Source organism: Lissotriton vulgaris, chromosome 11 (genome assembly GCF_964263255.1).
Source record: "Lissotriton vulgaris chromosome 11, aLisVul1.2, whole genome shotgun sequence".
In the NCBI taxonomy this organism is placed as follows: Eukaryota; Metazoa; Chordata; class Amphibia; order Caudata; family Salamandridae; genus Lissotriton; species Lissotriton vulgaris.
The window spans coordinates 669,578,759-669,599,935 of record NC_141699.1 but is presented as its reverse complement, the minus strand read 5'-3'; the positions used below and the strand labels follow the sequence as shown (position 1 = coordinate 669,599,935).

Sequence of the window (21,177 nt, the reverse complement as noted above, 5' to 3'; positions counted from 1 at the left end):
AACTCGTCCATGCTCTGTGCTACACTGACAACTTTGCAACCTCAGCTAACTATGATTCGAGGCCACTTGATATCAATGCTGGTGAAGTGGCTGCGGGCCAAAGTGATAACCACGAGAACAGCTGAATGTCTGCCAAGGACAAAAGCATAGTGCCTTTCAAAAATGACCACATGGAAACAGCTGAATCACTGAAAATGAACATTTAAAAAGGCCTGATGAGGAACAGGAACTGTTGAACGTGTATTTATCAGTTTGCCAAACAAAGTTATTCACGGACATCCTGGAAGTTTGAGAAATGCATGTACAGTCGAATTTGTATCTGTCAGTCTTTTAATCAGGAAGTTATTCATGGACATCCTGAAAGTTAAGCAATACATTGTTGATTAACGAACATCCTGAGAGCTAATAATTGCAATGTCATGATCAATCAGAGAAAGGAGACCGGAAAGTGTTGAAACATTTGAGGGTAGAGAGCCAGCAAATACAGTATAAATATCAGAGCAAATTTGGGGTAGGGTGTCACTGGAGCTGATCGCAGAGGGAGATGCTCTTTGCACTGCAGCTGTTTGCAGAGATGCTGGGAGCCTGAAACTATGCCGACTGCTCGCAGATAACCCCTGTAGGTTGGAGATTCGTTGCGGGACACTAAGCCTGTGTGAGAGACTGCGTCCGAGGAGGCTTGGGTTAGTAAGTATAAATTTGGGGTTTAGTGCTGGGTAGGCAGGTTTTTGGTGTAGAAATCTTTATAATTAAATGCATGTTTTAACTATGGTTTCTCTGATCTTTTTCATGCAGAATTTCTCTTTCAGTTACATGACCAAGGTTTAATGTTTTATTTTAGAGAATAATGCAATTAATGTGAACCTGAATTCTCTCTTCATGATTTTATTAAACAGTTTTACTTGATTTATTGCCTGAATAAATAGCAATGCTCAGTGATAATTAACAATGATAGAATAATGCTAATTTTCTTTTATGCAAATTAATTACATAAAATCTTTTAGATGATTTCAGGCGTTTGTGATTCTTTAGAGTCAATTATTTATGCAAATCAATGTATTGTTGTAGTGAGGTTAAGCTGGTCTTGACAATCACCATCAACTTGCTCAACTAATTGGTCCATCGACCTAATTGGCGGGGTACATTGATGCATAGATTAGTTTAGTAGGATTATTGATTAAAGCAAATGTTGGTGTTAAAAATCTGTGCTTAGGAAAGAATACACTCAACCCATTTTGTATATATATATTTGCAAGGGTCTGGGGTAAAGTGTGTGAGACTAGGTGTGTTATACTTCGGTGTTATGGCCCCACCGGAGTGACCTGAACCCTGGTTTGGTGATATTTCTGGGTGAGTGCTGCATCAAGTTCATGACGCCCATATTGATGAATTTTTAGAAAAAGTGACACAGCAGCTATACCAACTTGAGGACATGCATGGAAAAAACTCACATTGTATACACCATCACAATCTCTCCAAAGAAGAGGAAGCTCTTCTAAAAACATTACAGGGAGATCCCCAATTAGTAATACGTGAGGCAGACAAAGGGGGGAATATAGTTGTTATGGATCTTAAGGGCTATTTGGGTGAAATAGAAAGACAACTTAGTGATGATAGGTTCTATGAGTGGATCAGAGCACAACCCATCCCTGAGATAGAAAGAACCATTAATGCAAGGCTACGGGACTAGCATGAGACGGGTCTACTCTCTGATCATGAATACCGCTATCTACAGACCCATAACTCTAGGCACCCTTGTATATATATACTCCCCAAAATACACAAAAGGGGAGTTTTTCCATCTGGTAGGCCGATCATTTCTGGAAATGGCGGTCCTACATACCTCGTCCATGCTCTGTGCTACACTGACAACTTTGCAACCTCAGCTAACTATGATTCGAGGCCACTTGATATTAATGCTGGTGAAGTGGCTGTGGGCCAAAGTGATAACCACGAGAACAGCTGAATGTCTGCCAAGGACAAAAGCATAGTGCCTTTCAAAAATGACCACATGGAAACAGCTGAATCACTGAAAATGAACATTTAAAAAGGCCTGATGAGGAACAGGAACTGTTGAACGTGTATTTATCAGTTTGTCAAACAAAGTTATTCACGGACATCCTGGAAGTTTGAGAAATGCATGTACAGTCGAATTTGTATCTGTCAGTCTTTTAATCAGGAAGTTATTCATGGACATCCTGAAAGTTAAGCAATACATTGTTGATTAACGAACATCCTGAGAGCTAATAATTGCAATGTCATGATCAATCAGAGAAAGGAGACCGGAAAGTGTTGAAACATTTGAGGGTAGAGAGCCAGCAAATACAGTATAAATATCAGAGCAAATTTGGGGTAGGGTGTCACTGGAGCTGATCGCAGAGGGAGATGCTCTTAGCACTGAAGAAGTACGAGAATAAGCCCCTTATAGTTCAATTCTGGTAACACTGTGCTTTGTATTTAGCAAAAAATTCTATAGTCCCCAAATGTAACCCAAAATATATGATCAGTTGACAAACTCGTATATCTTAAAGCTATGTTTTTTCTTTTGTCATATACTTAGGCTGTACACAAGTTTGTTTTTAAGGGAGCATTTGCCAGACACTTCAGCACTGAAGGAACACAAGAAAAAGCCCATTTTATTTTAATTTTGGTAAGATTGCGTTTTTTATTCAGTTAAAAATGTCTTAGTCCCCATGTGTAATCAAAGGGTACAATTATACCCAATTACGATTTGTTTCCATCTTTATAGTGTATTATTGGAACATTCTTGCCCCATCTGTGTAAAGTTTGAGATATTGACTACAAATGGAATCTATAGATGTTTATTTGAAAGAAATGCATCTAAGGAAGTGATATTTTGGTCCGATATACGTTGTATATGGTACTTGACAGCCACTGATTCAGTAGGTTGAGAGTCAATGATGTCTATCTCACATCTTCAACACAAAATGTACACAACAAAGTTGCAAAATACGGGCTGTCGGTTGGTTTAGATTTGTTGTATAGAATGTTTGTATAATGTTGTATATATATAAACAGCCCTTTTTAGATTGTATATATAATTGTAAATATAGTTGTTAACATTATTGTAAATGTAATCTATATTATGTGTACTTATTTCTAGCCCTGAAGATGTTCTTAGGGACAAAACGCATTGTCTACGCTGATCTTAAAGAAGAAATTAAATGAAGAAACTTGAAACCAGACCTGCTGAATGGAATGATTTTTTTTGTTGTGCAATATTGTATTTTATAATGACTATGTGGTGTGCTGGATCACAGTGTTTTGTTTAAGATTCCTTTATCAACCCTTCCATACTCATCCATTTAATCACATCTCTGAATTTATACAACACCAGGTCATGTTTTATTTTCTAATTTTGTCATTAATAATTAAAAGGCTTATGAATCAGTGTCACACATGATCTGTAAAGCACTAAGAGGATTCTCTTGTCATTGAAGTAAGGGCATCTTGCAGTGGAATCAGTAATAGGGATGAGACACATTTTGCTTTTAATATGGAGGTCTGTCCAGGCAGTGCTGCTTCAGGTTGACTCCTTGCAAGCATGGATCAATTATTTATAAATTTTGTTGGTTGCTAAGATGATCTGGGAGAGATCGGTTCATGCCACTCCCAGGCATGGAAATACAATGCTTCAATGTAAAAGACAGTATCTTGACTCATCAGATGGCCACCTGGTGAAGAGCTACTATAATAAGCTGAATTTGAAAACCGTGCACAGAATAGGTTTCAGTTCTGGTGTGAATGCTCCCTACAGTTGAGCTCTAGTTAAAACCTCCCCGCGACATGGGAGGTGGCTCCAGATGATTATGTTCCTAGCTTTGGCTGTGGGGAGGGGTTGGCTGTTGAGGCAAATCAGGAGGTTTAAAGTTCCCCTCCCCATGACCCCACCCTCTTCTTACTGTATGAGCATATTGTGAACATTATTCTGAGGTTGGGAAGTCCATACTAGTATAATCACACATTTTCAATCCACTGTGAGGATCGGAACAGGGCGTTGTACATTACACAGCTGATTTAAAAAGCATGAGAGAGGAATGCCGTTAGAAACTGGTTTTATAGATGGCAAATCAATTGAACTTGGTATCGAGAGGTGTCTTGGAGTGGTAATTTTGTTCTGCTTCGTCTCCAGTATGCGTATCTGCACGTCTGCATGGATTAATTTTCAACACCTGCCCCCAGGCAATTTGAGAACCATGACAATGGTTGATTTGGGAATTACACCATAATATTCAAAGGTTTCTGTTTCTTCCAACTGCTTGCTTCCGAATACAAGACGGATGTCTGCAGTAGCTGCAAATCAGAGAGGAACACGTTTTAGTGATTAGACCAATGGACAGAAAATATTTGAGTGCAACAGTCAATGAAGAAAGGAATATGCTCTATAAATACTATCCCATCATCAATGGTGCTATAGTAGGTAACTCTTTTGCCACACATTGATGCAAAGTCACATCGTCACACAGACTTCATAACATTTGTTGACACTTAATATCTTATGGAAAAAACCATACCTTAGAAATAGGCAGTGAACACTGCCCCTCTAGCTGCACTTGTGACCTTGTCACTTACATTGACAACTGGTCCCTAGCACTACCTGTGCCATCATTGGAGGGGGCACCATTGCCTCTGCACTGGTTTTACATATGTGATCCCTTCAGGTTATAGACTGCATAATAACGTGAGCAGTTAGTTGGAGATCTTGGGAGGAGCACTACAGTGCCTCACAAAATGTATTTTTTTTCCCATTAGGACCCAACAAAATTGATTATTCTTTCTAGCCAAGGGGTGCATGGGAGGAACAGTCTGGGTTTTTTACAGTGGGAATTCTGACTAAAGGATTGTTTACTAGTATCTCACACAATGCAGTACAGCAGCTAAAGTTCTGTGCACTTTGTGGGACCGGGAGAGAGCAGAACAGCGCCGTTTCTACTTAGATATGGTGCTGCTGATCAGTGGTGTAACGCAGGGCCCTTTAGCCTCTGTATCTCGGGCCCCAAACACCCTTGAGATGAGGGCCCATTCAGCTCAAGGTCAATGAATATCTCTGAGTTATGGGTTTTGTGTTACACCACTGCTGTTGTACTCTTCCCAACTGCTAGCTCATTATCTTCGATATATTTAACAACGATATTTATTTCGATATTTTAGTACTTATAATTATGAAAATAGGATGTCGATATTTTTGACATCGATATTTATGTCCCGATATTTTGGGAACACAATATTTTGTCACTCAATAATATGTCAGTGATCCGGGTCTGATTAAGCATCCACCTTGACTTTTTGATGATTACTATGTTGGAACATCATATAGGTACCTCATTGGGAGTGATTGTGCTGAGGGTAGCTGAGAGTGAAAATCCTTGTCTACTAAACGTTGAACTTATTGTGGGCTCTTTCCATCCACCTTCCCCCCAAGTTGGGTCAGGGTCTAAGTGACAGTGGCACTGCTACCTGGTGCACTTGACTTACTGGGACTTGTGAAGACAGGGACATGTGAAGACAACATACATATGCATTGATGTACTTGTGCATAAGTTGACTTTGACTCTGCATGTATGCATGTTGGGGTAATGGACATCAGTGTTGCGATGTGTGTCTGTTCCCAATCGATATACATTTTGGTTTCTGATTTTGTGCATCAGATTGCTACACCTCACCATGGGAGTCGTGTGGATGCACGTCATGTGGTGAGAATGTGTCTTGGATGGTTTGTTTGCTCTTCCTATGCATGTTCCTTTCTGCGACAACACAGACTGATGTTTAAACACACTTGGTGATTCTTTTTGAGCAGTTGGTTCTCCCTTCATGCAGCACTAGTTGCAGACCCATGATGAAGGTACACCCGCTGCATGGTGCATGACTGACTGTGTTTTTGTATGTCAGCTAATTGTGCACTGTCACAAGTGAGAGCAGGGTGACCTGTCATCTTGTTGTACATATGGTACGTGTTGATTTCAAGATGTATGCAGCACAGCATAAGCATATGTTTTGTGTCATGTACTACATTGATTATTTTCCTATTTGTCTGGGGAGTTCTGCAAAATCTATATTCCAAGATTGCCACAGTGGCTTGTGTGAGATTTTCTTGGCTACTCCCTTGTTGGGCTGTCTTACATATGTCTTGATTATTTTGCATTGTGTTCTTGTGTATATTATTTGGACCTGTATCAAGGTATGTCGTATTACATGCCTACATGTGAATTCTCACATATTTAAGCTACATGATGGTGTACTTTAGGTGTGTGGTGTGTTCAGTTTGTACTTAACAACAAGCAGTCCATTTCCATATGTGCCATTCTCAAACCGCTGGTGGATGATCGATTGACGAAAGATGTAGGAGTCATGCACACTCCCAGGGAACTTAGCAACAACATTGATGAACAGGCCTGGGTGGTCCACAATTGCCTGAACGTTTATTGAGTGTGTATGTTTCCTGTTTCTGTATATATGTGCAGTGTCCCCAGGAGGCACAAGTAGAACATGGGTGCAGTCAATTGCCCCCAACGCATGCACAAACCCAGCAATGTCATAGAAGCCTTGCTTGTTGTCAAGTTGTTCCTGTGCAGTGTTGGGGAAGTGTAGGTGCTGTGGCGTCAGGCTGATAATGACATCCAAGACCTTTGGGAGGAACCTGGAGAAGGCTGACTGTGAGACTTCAACCACTCTGGCAGTGGTTGGTTGGAAGGTACCAGAGACCAACATGTGCAGCACTGCAAGTAGTTTTGTCTGCAGAGGGATTTTGTGCAACGCTCTGATGGTGCCTGCAGCCTTGGTGCTATCTGTGTAAGTATGCATAAGATAGAGGTCCTTTTCGGCCTGCTGTGGGCTATCACATTCTCTGGCCGGAGGTCTATCAGGGTGATGTGGTGGCGGTAGACCCGCTCTCTTCTTTGGCGCTGCCTCTGTGATGGTACTGGTGGTGGAGGTTGTGGTCTTCTTGGGGCTCCAAGCTGCAAGAGTAGTACCACCATGGCATCATTAGTTAAGCAAATGAGGGTATGGGTTAATCTTCCTTATGTACAGTTGTGTTTGCACTATTTTTTAGACCAGCTTTTTTCTGGTCTTAAAAACAAGCCACTAACTGGCCTTTGCAGCTGTTTTTTGGAAGTATGGCCAGACAGATAAATGATTGTAAATATTGCGAAGTGGGGTTAGCTGCAATCTTTACACGGGAATGCCCATCATGCATCTCATTTACGTTAAGTCCCGCTAACAGAAGTGGCAACCCTAAAAATGCACGTTTACACCGGGAAACTGCCCCTAACTGTGGTTAGCAGCAACTTGTTAATATGGAAAAAAAGCTGCAATTGCATCAAAAAATTGCAGCTACGGAGGCGTTAACTCCTAGTACATATGCCCTTTAGTGAGACATTAGAGCTTTGTATGGTAAAGTTGCATAGGGATATGTATAGAATGTAATCTGCATCTGCTTTATTTAAGCAGCCTTTTTCACACTATACTGGTTGACAGTGGTATGTGTTCTCTCGCCCAATAGAGGCTTGTGAGGTAGAAGATTTTGGGAGGCGTGCCCTCTGTGCAGGTTGGCCAGCAGGTACAGGCCAGGGGGCTGAGAAGCAGGGATTGTACAAGGGCAAGCAGGGTTTGTGGTAAGGGGGCCCTTTGGTAGCCAGTGTGGAGTCCCCAGTCACCATTTTGTTGGAGACGACACAATGGCTGGGTGTATAGGCAGGGCAAAATAGAAGCCCCTGTATCCTTCTCTCCCCTATAATAAGGAGTGGGGGTGTTGAAGTGAGGTAGCTATATGGGACAAGTGCACATGTAATGTAATGTAATGTATGTGTTCTTGTAAAGCACACTGCTGCCCTGAGGCATCGTGGCGCTGCAGACCGCTGGGGAACCAGTCCTGGCTATCCCTGTGAGATGGTCCCTACTGGGTATCTCCAAGGTGAAACCAGGCATCCCCAGCGAATGTGGGGGGCAGTTGTAGAGATGAGGCAAGCTAATGCCCAGAGTTGCTGAGTGTGATCCCTGGTAAGAGTAGGCACTGAGGCGAGAATTATCGAGTCCGCTGACCCTGGTCCACGACCCTGCCGCGTCGGAAATTGAACCCTGGTCCCAGGCAGGTCTCTGCTTTCGGGTCTGCTGCCTCTAACCAGTGAGCCACACCACTCCACATGATGACAATATGTTTGTAATGTTGTCACTAATGTGGCAGGTGCCAGGTGAGGCAGAGATCCAGGAAGTGTTCATTGTTAAATATGGTTGATCAAAAGTTGAGGTAGCCAAAGCTGGAAGGCGGGGATCGGGGACCAGCTGGCATTTGTGCAAGACAGGAAGTTGTGGGTAGAAGGTTATGAAATACTTGAAGTTATTAATGAAAGGGTACAGTGATGGGCACCTGAGTTGGAGAGTTAGTGGTGGCACTTTAGGGGTGGAGATATAGGGGGAAGTAGAGGAATAAAGACATTTAGTGAGGCATTATAGTTTTGCACGGCAAAGTTGCCTAGGGATATGTATATAATATATTGTGCTCCTGCTTTATTAAAGCTGCCTTTTTCATACTATACTGGTTGTCAGTGGTTTGTGTTGTGACCTATTGTTCAATAGGGGCTTGTGAGGCAGATGGCCTTAGGAGGTGTGCCCCAAAGGCATGTTGGCAGGGTGGCACAGCCCAGGATGCTGAGAGCAGGCACCGAACAGGTACTAGCAGGATTGGTGCTAAGGGGACCTTTTGGTAGCCTCTGTGGGGCCCCCAGCCACCATTTTGTTGGGGACAACACAGTGGCTGGGTGTAATGTTTATCTTTATGCTATCCAACACTTTCCCTACTGTTGCACTAGCTGGAGTGGGAATAGTAATTTTTATGTCTCAGCTATCCAAGACTTTCCCTCTTGTTTCACTTGCTGGAGTAGGAATGGTAATTTTTTTCCTTCGCTATCCAACACTTTCCCTACTGCTGCACTCATTGGAGTGGGAACAGTAAATTATTCCCCTCCACTATACAAAACTTTCCCTACAGTTGCATTCATTGGAGTGGGAATAGTAAATTATTCCCCTCCGCTATCCAACACTTTCCTTACTGTTGTACTCGCTGGAGTGGGAATAGTGAATTATTACCCTCTGCTATCTAACACTGTCCCTACTGTTGCACTCGCTGGAGTGGGCAAAAAAGAAGACTCTATAGCTCTCGCTCCCCTAAAATAAGGAGTGGTGGGGTCTTGGTTTGAGGTTGCTACATGGCACAGGTGCACAAGTGGACAATATGTTTGTGAGGTTGTCGCGGATTGGGCAGGTGCAGGGCCCAGTGTGGCAGGGACCCACAATGTTTTCATGGTTAAATACGGTTTGATCAAAAGTTGAGGTATGCGAAGCAGTTGAAAGATGGGGATGGGGATAAGGTGACATTTGTGGAAGTCAGGAATCTTTGGGTAGAAAGCGATGAAATACTTGAAGTTTTGAATTGAATGAATGAGTACAGTGACAGCTACCTGAATTGAGGAGTTTTTGGTGAACATAGAGGTGAAGGGAGGGGGTAAGTAGAGGAATAAATATATTTAGTGAGGCATTATAGTTTTGTATGGCAAGGTTGCCTAGAGGTATTTATCTAATGCAATTTACACCTACGTTATCAAAGCAGGCTTTTTCACAGTATACAGTTGTCAGTGGTCTGTGATGTGCCCTTTCACCCAACTGGGTCCGTTGCAGAGGTCAAAGTGGGCTGGGGAATGCTGGAAGATGTTCCTAAGCTTTATTGATTTGATCAAAACAGTTCCTTTTTATTAAAAACACAAAGGCTGAGTTCCATTGGGTCCTAAGGTGTGAAGCGGCGTCTACTCTACTGTAAAGAAGGTAAAGGGACAGGCAGCTTAAATAGGATTTAGCCCTCCCTAGAGGATGCTTGCTCCCTGAAATTAATAGAATCTGGAATGCGTCCTTTTAAGCGAAATTGATAAAAAAGGTTACAATAGGTACATTTATCATGTTACTACAACATAACTTTTGAAAGCACTGTAAATATTTAAACAATCTTTTTTTTTTTTTAATTTGTTAACTTTTATTTATGGCCGCTATTATCTAGGTCCGGGCTCCGGCGGGTCCGACCGGGGCCGCGCGCTGCTCCTTTGATGCAGGCAGAGTCGCGATCGGCGCTCCGGTTCCACGGGGGGCAGGGGGGCCCCCACTGCAGGATCCCGCTCGGTGACACCACTACGCCATGATTACAGCAGGATTAATTCAACATTGGGGCAGGCGCTTAGTGAGAGCACGTCTAGTCGGCCATCTTGTTAGCTGGCAATCATATTTTAACAATCTTTTTGCGCCTTTTTGTAACAATGAATGAATGAATGAATAAAACTTGTAACGCGCAACTTAACCCTAGGGCGTCAAGGCGCCTACAGATGGTACAGCATATACTATGAACCGATGCAAAATTACAGATAGGCCTCCGCGAAGTGCCACGTTTTTAGTGCTTTACGAAAAGACATGGCAGATGGTTGCCCTTTTAATTCAGGGGGAAGCACATTCCACATCTTGGGGGCAAAAAGGAAAAAGCCCTCCCTGCCCAACCTATTTATACTGTGTGCAATATATTCTTTAAACTAATGAAAAATGTTCACAGTGCTTTATCTCATTGGCTTAGACCTCTTAGCACTATAAATACATCTCACTATTTCCCCACTGCACCGACCAGGATTGAAATCAGTGACCGTCCTGAGAATCTTAAGTAATCGCTTTAACCATCCAAGCTTTCCTACCCGAGAAATACAATCCCCTCCCCCAGGTAAATTAAAGTTGCGTTTATTTTTACTATACGGCGTGTGAATTGTATGTTATGTGCAGTCACCTTTGGTGAAAGGCCAACAAAAAAGTTAATATTGGTTTATTGTTTAGCCTCGTATCTGCTTCCGTCCCCACACTCACTGGCCCCGCCCTCACTGCACTCAGGTTCACAGTTCCTATACTTCTCTTTCTTATGCACTTCGATGCTATGCTATTTGCATGTACAGGCTTGAGTCCAAGATTTTCCTAACATTTCCGAGGATCTGATCCCAAGATATGGATAGTTGCCACACACAGGTATAGAATAGGAACTGGCAGTAGTTGTCGGCAGCTAACAAAAAACACAGGCTAAAGCTCTTCGGTGTACTTCCGCCCATTATTTACACTTGCCCCCAAGAACATATTATTTAATACACCGGTGTAAAATCAAACCCAGGTAGTTTAAAATCTACGTTTCCCGTAACGTCACTGCGTGGCTGCAAGTGCAAACTGTTACATACCTATATTTTTCGCTGCTGCTTCCTTCTCTATTTTGTTAGCCACCAGCCCTTTGAATTTTGAGATGGTTGTTGTATTGAAATTTTCCCGACTGGTGTCCACATCAATGGCATACGTTTGGCCAGCCAGCCCGAGAAGGAAGACTTGATGACACGTTTCACCCATTTTTTTCAGATAATCGTCGAGCTTTCCGTCTTCCTCGGCTCTTTCAATGAGAAAATAGATTATGTTTGTTTCATTAACTGCAGAACTGGTAAGTGTCCTTTCACTTTCATTTTTACTGGGACACCAGGGCGGTTCACGTCACAAACTGAAGTGATGACTCCACCTCTCCGAGAAACCTGTTTGCGTTTGCTCTATTGGTTTCTGGATTTCTAGTGTAAGGTGCGGAGTCTATTTACGTCTCATAACGAACGCTGTAAGTGAATAATGACAGAAATGTTTTCTTCTCCTCAGTTCATGTAGACCCTGATTTCAATGCACAATCAGCAGTGCGAGTGTTCTATAAAGTCTCATGGATGCAACTTTTTTACTACAAAACACTCCTCTGCTTTTGTTCTTGCATAAGTACTCGCATTTAGCATGGGCAAAGTAGGAAAAAGAACTTCCCACGATCCCACCTTCAAAGAGTCGCCTGGTAAAACTGAATGGGGTACTCGAAATTCCTGCTCTAATTGTTTTAAACCATTTATGGGGTTTTCCACATTGAAGTATCATTATACATTGTTGTTAACCAAGATTACATGGTTAATCCCGAATAACGCCTCATAAGTATTAAATCATGGTAGGTGAGTAAGAATAGGGGCTGACAATCAGGGTCGAATTGGGATCACAATTTGGCCGGGCACTGATGAAAAAAGTGGCCCACATTTGCGGGGCGGGGCCCACATTCGCGGGCATGGCTCACATTCGCGGGCGTGCCCTTTCATGAAACACACAAGAAATGTAAGTGGGAGGATATTGTTCTTGGGAAGGACACAGGGCCAAGGTGACAATGTCCTATAAGCTGAGCACCTGAAAAACAGCCAGGCCCATTTCTATTACCAAATTATTCCCAGCCCTCCCGCGCAGGAGCATCTGGAAACAGCGAGGCCCCTTTCTCTTAAAAAATGATTCCCCAGCCCTCCAGCGCAGGAGCACCTGAAAAACAGCGAGGTCCCTTTCTCTTAAAACATTATTCCATAGCCCTCCAGCACAGGAGCACCTGAAAACAGCGAGGCCCCTTTCTATTAAAAAATGATTCCCCAGTCCCCCAGCGCAGAAGCACCTGGAAAACAGTGAGGCTCCAGCTATTTGTAAATTACTCAGCCCTCCCCAGCCCTTCAGTGCCTCAGGGCAATGGCGTGGCAGGAGAGGGGCTAAAGCAAAAGCACAGCTTCTGGGCCATCCATGGGGGTCGGAGGGGAGGCTAAGGTGAAGATGGTGCGAGTTCCCAACATCACCTGGTCCCCACAGTCAGACCCATTCTTCCTTGCCCACTATGCCCTGAATGAGAAGGGCTGTGGGCGAGGACTAATTCAAGCACTGTTTCTGGGCTGCGTGGGCCCCAGGGGGGTCGAGGTGAAAATGGCTTGTAGGCCTGAGCAACACTTGGCCCCCTGGGAGGCCGATTCTGGCACACAATCACCCCTCCCCAGCCCACCATCAGCATGATTGCTGGGCAAGGGGTCAAAGAGAGGCCACAGCTGATCATTGCTGAACGTCCGGCCCCACAATGAAGCGGCTTTCTTCTCCCTGTCTGTGGACTGGTAAAGGGAAACAACGGCCCACAAAGTGCACTGAGACACCAGCCCTTTGGCCCATGCCCGAGTGCCCTCAGTGCCAATCCGCCCGCCCCTGCTGACAATGAGATGAAGTCAAATAATGTTTCTGTGGAACTTGCTTTTCTCGGGGTGGGGTCCTCCATTTGGTGTGTCCGGTTGGTGGAAAAATGGGAACAGCTAACTAACTGCAAACTTGAGGTCACACCAGAGGAAGGTGGTTGGGAGTGGGAGTATGTGTGGGTGGGTGGGGACTTGATGCTTGTGGCTATGCTGTGAGGAATACAGGCTCAGGCTAGATGTGGCTCTGTTCTGTGGTGGGGGGCTGGCATTGGCGTGCCTTTGTGCATGTTGTGTGAGGAACTCAGAGAGGGTGGGTACCTCCTTGAGGCTTCGGTGAGAGGCTCCCGGCCGGGCACCTAGGTTGGGGTTGGCGATGCCAGGGGTGGTTGGGCTTCCTCCATCTTTTTCAGAAGCACTGAAGGAGTGTGGCCCAGTCTGTGGAAATGCGATGCCAGCGCACTCCTTGCAGCTCTTCATACCTGATTGTGTCCTCCTCTGCTGCACCCCATTTGCTGACCGCTCCCGTCCAGGCTGCCAGCGGGGGCCCTGTAGGAGCTCATCAGTGCCAGTGCATTGTGATTCCCTATTTCGCCAGAAGGAGTTGTAAATATGTAATCTATGCCTGTACGATTCGAATCCTATTGTGTTTTTGATGTTTGTGTGACTGCCATCTATTGTTTTATTTTACTTTTTCATCTATCTCGTTTGTATTTGTAACGTGTAAGTATGTAAATTTCTCGTAACGGTCTTGGTTCTATTGTGAAGCGCTCTGACACCTTTGGGTAAAGTCTGCGCTATATAAAATTTCATTAAACAAATAAATAAAAAAAGGAGGGCCAGCAATGCAAATCGGGTCTGGACTTTGCACGGTTTCCAGCCCCAAAATACTCCGTACGCAGAGGCCTCCCATGTGGTAAAGTCAGTGAGGCCCGTGATCTCCGGTAGTGTGCTGTGGACTGCATTCCAATATGGCAGTAAGGTGCGGCAGTTCCAAAACATATGGTGGAATGTTGTGCTAGGGGCAAGCTTAGCCCAAAGAGGTTCAAGGTTCATCGTGATGTCCCGTACGTATAGTAGCAGGTCATCTGCATACAGGGACATGCTGTGGATAATTCCCGCAAATGGAATACATCAGTCTTTGCCCTTTCCTCTGGGACGAATCGCTAGGGGCTCCATTGCTAAAGCAGTGAGTAGGGGGGAGAGTGGGCATCCCTGACGCGTGCCTCGTGCCACTGAGATGAGTGCCGAGACATTGCGGCTGAGGCAGATCCGGGATGTGAGCTTCGTATAGAGCAGCCTCGTGTGTGCCAGGAGTGTGAGGCCCACTCCCATGCACCATGTCAGGGTATTGAACGCTTTCTGCAGATCCAGCACCAGGCAAGCATCACAAAGAAACCAACCTTCTACCTGATCCTGGATGTGGAACAGTCGACTGATGTTTTGGGAGGTATTCTTGCCCAGTACAAACTCACACTGGTCTGGGTGCATCAATGCTGGTCGGACCTGGGCATATCGGTTTGCTAGGATCTTACCTAGGATCTTACTATCTGCCGATAATAATGCAATCAGTCAATAGGAAGCCAGCAGTGTAGGTCCTTTCTGGCTTTATTAATGATACCAGAAGAGATTTGCGCAGTTAGTCCGGGAGATCACCAAGTTTTAGTGCCGCTCTGTGCATGCCTTCTAACCAAGGTGCCACAAGAGGGGAGAATGTGCGGTAGTATCCTAGTGGGAGGCCATCTAGACCCAGGGCTTTGTTCCGTTGATGTGATCTTCGCATCAAGGGAGGTCCTGTCAGATGGAGTCATTTGGGTTATAGCTAAGGTGGCAAGAAATTGATCTGTGAGTCACGAGCAGTCTTGCCCTGGAGTCCTGTATACGCCAGTGTAATAATCATAGAAGAACTGCAGAATGTCTGCCTGCGAGAGGGCTGTGATAGCTGAAGGGCTGACTATTTCTGTGATTGGTCATGGACCCGTGTCTTGGTGGACAAGCCAGGCCAGCAGTGCTCCATACCGGTCCCCCTCCCGATGTGTCCTGGCCGCATACGCCTTAAAGATGTATCTTTCCAGATCTGTTAACCCTCCTGCATACGCTGTCTGTGCCTCCACCACCTGAGTCGGGGACGCCGTGCTGGCATCCTCAGTCTTGGTCAGGGCTGACAGTTTGCTCTCTGTTGCTTGTATGTTGTATTCTAGTGTCACGCGGACCCCGCTATCTGTCGGCTGCATGCCCCTCTAGGGACAACTTTGAAGGCGTTCCATTCTAGCATCCTCGTGGATGCCGTATGGGCGTTCTCTGACAAATAGCCCCGAATGCTGATTTCTTGTTTATGGCGGAACACTGAGTCTTCGAGGCAATCTCGCGGCAGTCGCCAGGTAGGGACAGGGGGCAGGGGAGGTCACCATCTGGGGGTCATGATCGGATAGGACCCATCCCAGATAGTATGCAAATTGGATCTGGGGGAAAACAGCTAGTGAGCACAGGAATCAGTCGAGACGCATCTGCAGATTGTGTGGGATGGAGTGGAAGGAATAGAGTTTGATCGCTGAATATCGACTTCTCCAGGCATCTAGGAGTGACTAGTAATTTACCCAGGTACGGTATCGCTCCGTCTGCGCACTTACCAAGGAGTGGGTGAGGGAGGGTGAGCTCTATCCATGGATAGGTCGAGCACACAATTATAATCCCCCCTAGAATCCATGGCCTTGTTGTGAACTGGGCTAGAACGCCCAATAGGGAGTCCCAAAATTTCCCCTGCTCAGTGTTCAGTGCAGAGATGCTGCCTATTAGTATCGGTTGGCAATATATAGGAGCCCCTCTCGGAATGCATATCATCCCTTTGTGTCCACCACCCTACGGTGAAATGGGACCCCGGAATGGAGCCAGATCATTGACTCTCGTGCAGATGCAGAGTATGTAGTGGTGCAGTAGGTGCCTCGCTAGCACCTACCCAGTCGGTCTAGTTGTCCTGTGGTTAGATGTGTTTCTTGTACTAGTGCTACCTGCACTTGTTGATGTTTAATGTAGGAGTAAACGGCATAGCGTTTGCACGCTGTGTGCATTCCTCAGACGTTCAGAGTGAGGAAACTAGTATCTGCTGTGGGGATCATGATGGGGCTATGGTGGTGGTGGAGTGGGAGTGCAGATGTCCCCCATACCCCGGGAAAAGCCGGTGTCTATGGGCAATGGTACCCGCCCACAGTGTGAATATGATCAGGTTGTTGGGAAGGAACCATGGAAGGGACGACAACTGTGATAGGATATGATCCCAATACTGGGGACCCAAAGCAACAGGGAGTACGTCCAAACTAAACATGGTGCAAGGTCACTAGTGTATTAACCGCATCACTGCTGCGGCGATTTTTGCGCTGTGCGGCTTTTTTTTAAAAGCCGCGTTACATGATGAGCTCAGCTCGTCATCAGCACACGCCACCCGTGGCTGATGACGAGCTGAGCTCGTCATCAGCAGCGAAGGGGTTAAATGGTCAACACATACGTGCACCCAAAGCTAGTGATGTGTGTGGCCCATGGGAAGCCAGGAAGTCCGGTGGGGCCTAGAGCCCCGAGGTGCTGTATTACTAAGTATCTGATTGTGGCCTGGATCTAGTATAGCCGACTAGGAATGAGAATAAGGATACAGAAAGAAAGCCAATGTCATTGCAAGTGTCCTTCAGATGAATGTGTCCGCTGTTTGAGGGGTCACCAGTGGTGGGGTCACTGATTCCACTCGAGAAGTGTTTGTGTCTCTAGGGTCCTCTTCGGACATAAAGATATGGGGGCCTCTCTCGCCGTCTGAGATCACAGAGGCAGAACCCAGGTCCGCAGCTGCCTGTGGGGCCCTCCTGAGCTCTGCGATTATTTGTTCAAGATTGGGGGATCCTGTGATGGAGCCACAGGGCTGAGATTTGGAGCGCTTTTGGGTTTTCTTTCGCAGCAACGTCTGTTCCGGGGTTCTCGTGCACATGCTTTTCGTATTGTCTCTGGGTGTGGGTGGTCCTGCATATGGAGTTCAATCCAATTGTATGCCTTGGTTGGGTTTGTGAAGAGCTGGTGACCCTCTCATGTATTATCTTGAGGCGTGCTGGGGTGAGCAGCGAATACTGTATTCTCCTTTGGAAGAGGTGGCGCTTTATCTCTAGGATGGATGTTCGCTGGCATTGTACTGCTCTGGGATAGTCGGGAAAGAGCATGACATGCTTATCCTCTAAACTGATAGACCCATTATAGGAAAGTGCCCTCATTTTGCATGGTTGTCCCCACTGTTGATGTACTTTGACTGAGTGTGCCCTGGGTTCCTTCTAATCAGGTACCCAGGGCCTATGTTCTTTCCCTAAACTGTACTGTTGCAAAACCCAATAGACAACTCTCTGGCCACATGTAAGTTCCTTGTAGAAGGGCCCATAGGTACCAAGGACACTGTGACCAAGGAAGGCCTCTAAGGCTGCCACGCTTATTGTGCTACACTTGGAGGCCCTGTACCCTTACACAGCCATTGCAGGCTGCATGTTGTGGTGCAGAACAAAGTGAACAGTCGACAAGGCATGCATCCCTGTGTGACATGCCTACGAACCACTGCCCTGGCATAGGTAAGCCACCCCTCTAGCTAGGTGCACTATACCAGTGGTGAGGGTACCGTTGCATGAGTCTTGCACCCCAACAGTATCTAAGTCAATTCTTAGTATTGTAAGTACCGTAATGCCATAAAGAATATATGGCATGGGAGGTTGCGATCACAAACCCCACAGCACCATAATGGCTTTACTTAAAACTGGGAAGTTTGGTATCAAACCTCTCTGCCCATTAAACCCACACTAATGCCAGTGTGGTATTTAATGAAAAATGCACACAGAGGGCATCTTAGAGGTGCTCCCTGAAAAACGACCTAGCTCGTCAGCTGCCACTAGCAGACATGTTTCTGGATCCCTGGCTCGAGAGCCTGCCGCTCTCAGGGTCCTGAAACAAAGCACATCCTGGGACGAGGTGCCAAGCCTCCTTCCCCAGGATGGGCAGGGTCCCAAAGCCCCTATTGGCCTCTGCAGCCGCTGACTAACTCTGAGGGATCTCCGACTGACTCTACCGCTTCAGCCAAGACCTCATCCTACAACCGGCCGCCTCTGCGCCGCTGGTGGGGTAGTTCTGGTTGGCCACTGGGCCCTAAATTGCTGATCTCGACCCCAGGAGCTTTTTGTTTCCTAACCTGGTGGCCTGCTTGCCCACAGTCTCCAAGCCCATGACTATGCTTAGCCCGTTGGCTAACGTGTGGTCTCTGCACTCTCTACCCAGCCGCATCTGTGCCGCTGGTGGCACGAATTAAGCGCTCATCTGTCCAAAACCTACTAACGGACTCGTAAACCGCATTTTGTTCACCCAAGAATAAATGTGTATTGTGAGTAATCCTGCAACACAATAACGATATTCTCAAACTTATTACCCATATTTTTCTTTCCCTCAGGAAATGTCCCAGCTTAGTATCTAGATATACCTGGCTGTGTAAGAAAAGTATTTACAAAGTAATTCTGACTATCTGTAAATTCAAAGTACTACTACTGCCAATGATTCACTGCATTTCAAGCTGTATTTAAAATTGCACATGCTTGCAAAGTATTCTGATACTTACCTGTACCAGGCCTGGCTTGGTTCTAGAAAATAAACATAACTAAATATTGTCATACACACCAATTGGCCAGAGTCCCGTTCTTGAGTGTGTGAACCCATTTCTTGCCTGAGTTATAAAATAAATGCTTAGCACCACCCTCTGATAAGGCCTTACTGCTCGCCCACGCTACAGCAAATAGACAGTAAGGTACTGTCTCATTTTACCTCTGCCTACCTTTGGGGATTCACTGGACTCTGTGCACACTATACCTTACTTTGGTATAGTATACATAGAACCAGCTTCCTACACCCATTTTGCATAGCAGCACACAACACAGCATCTCTGTCCCGGAAATGGAGGAGCTTCACCAGTTGTGGCAGAGGAGGGGACCCCGGGAGCAGATGCTGCGCCTGGACCTGATGCGGCCTTTCCACGGATAAGAAGGTGGTTAGTTCTGAAGCCAGTGTGAATGATTTGAGCCAGGTCTCCAAGTAGCTGACGGGGTCCGATCCCTCGGCTCCCTCCGGTAAGCTCAGAACCCGGATATTGCTCCTCCGGGAGCACCCCTCCAGATCATCTGCTCACCCCGCCAACAATATGACCCAGGTGTGGAGTTCTCGCAGGGTCTTCTGCTATGTCTTAGCTAGGGGGTGGAGGGTAGAAAAGCCAGCTTGCGGTGGTCATCTCTCAAAAGATTGGGGTTTGTGGATAGGGCTCCGAATCTATCTTCCATGGTGACCCTGGAGGGTTCAATTGCGGCCAACACCCTGTCCAGTTTTTCGGGGTGGTTGATGCCTCTGTGTCCACTAGTTTGTCACTGGTAGCGGGGAAAGAGTATTGCATTGAGGTCGAAGCCTGTGGCCCCACATTCGAGCGTAGATTCCTTGATTTACAGGGGTGAAGGGGGTTGTGCACCTGTGCTCTACGGCATTAACCTGTGTGTTCCCTCTCACCAGGGTGTACTATGACCCATCTGTCGGCCTCCAGGTCCCAAGGTGACAATTCTACCTGCCAGTTACGGTCGATGGGCTGGGCAGGTTTCTCCCTTGGTGCGTCTCTGAGCAAGGTTGCGCGTGACCGTCTCTTGAGGGTCTGTGTAATCTGATCAAGAGCGCCTAGTTATGGGCGACGGAGCTTCACCCTCTGTTGTACGTCGGCTGCAGTATCACTACTCCAGATTGAGGTGCTTATTCTGACTGATCACAAACAAGGTATCTTAAAACATGTTATGCCCTGTTAATGGGTGGGGCCGGAGGAAAGCCGGCTAATCCAGGGAGATAGCAGGGTCCCAGACTCTGCGCGAAAGTCTCCTGAGAGTCTGGGACCGAGTGAGGAATCACATTTGCTTTAAAGCTCTTCTGCGTAGTTCGGTTGGTGGAAGTCTCCTGAGAGTCCGGGACCGAGTGAGGAATCACATTTGCATCCAAGCTCTTCTGCCTGGTTCGGTGCCGGCGGGGGGGGGAGGGTACCGGTGTATTATGCTCAATTCTTTAGTGTGCTGTCTCTCACCCAGCAACCCCGTCTGGCCAAAGGGGACACCTTATAATATTTTATCTATGGGGGGGGCAGGCCCCTGGGCGTCTCGCCGGTATCGGTGGTGTATTAGCCTGAGCTACTCTGTAAGGATGAGAGGGTCAGCACGCCCTGCTCACTTCCCGCATTGGTGGTGGCGCCGACCTAGAGCCTAGGGGGGCTGCATGAGTGCATTCAGACTATGTGTCCTAGTGATGATGCTGTTTTGGGGTGCCATAAAGGAGGGGGGCGTAAAAATTCCAGTTCTCGGGCCCCCCTCCTCCACAACCCCAGACCTCTGCACTCTTCTCTGGCGGCCTCAAACCTCTCCCCCGCACCTCTCGTCCTGGTGCTGAGCCGCAGGCTGGGGTTGTTGGGCTCACCTCTTACTACTGCTGCATAGGCTCGGTTCACAGCATGGGCCCGAGCGCCACTTCCTTCAGGGGAAAAGGTGTACTGTCACCCTGGGTGGAGACTCCAGGAAGAGGGCCTGGATCACCCCAGCCGTGGTGTCCTCCCCGGGCCAGATCACAGTGAGGACTTTGAGGTGGGCAGGGTTGAGTAACACACACACACACCTCTCACCATCGCAAACCATAAATTACAATTATATCTGCTTAAAACATGTGAAAATGGGAAAATGGTTGGATCTGTAAAAACTTTGTTAATGACTACTACATTTTTCAAGTCAGAATTTTACAGTGGCAGAAGAGCACAGACAGCCCACCCAGTCTAAAAAAAAGCTTTCTTACACTGGGTGCGGTGTACAGTTCAACAAAAGTCCCTAATAAAATGAAGGCATAAGACTGGGAAAATTAAATGCTTATGCAGCATAGCGAAAGAACTATGGAGAATTATGAAAAACTGACCTCAGATATGGACAACATGCATTTTGCATAGCAGCACACAACACAGCATCTCTGTCCCGGAAATGGAGGAGCTTGACCAGTTGTGGACGAGGAGGGGACCCCGGGCGCA

The 21,177-nt window shown here is 46.4% G+C and overlaps 1 protein-coding gene across 1 annotated transcript; it reads right to left on the bottom strand.

Annotated features, from left to right (window-relative positions):
* Positions 1-2,156: 2,156 nt before the first annotated feature.
* Positions 2,157-11,543, bottom strand: LOC147683314 (uncharacterized). The gene is made up of 2 exons (XM_086944821.1): positions 11,268-11,543; positions 2,157-4,314 (listed from the first exon to the last, which is right to left on the bottom strand). Exons 1-2 carry the CDS (start codon positions 11,428-11,430, stop codon positions 4,187-4,189), a joined length of 291 nt encoding a protein of 96 aa, XP_086800947.1. The 5' UTR covers positions 11,431-11,543; the 3' UTR covers positions 2,157-4,186.
* Positions 11,544-21,177: the final 9,634 nt, after the last annotated feature.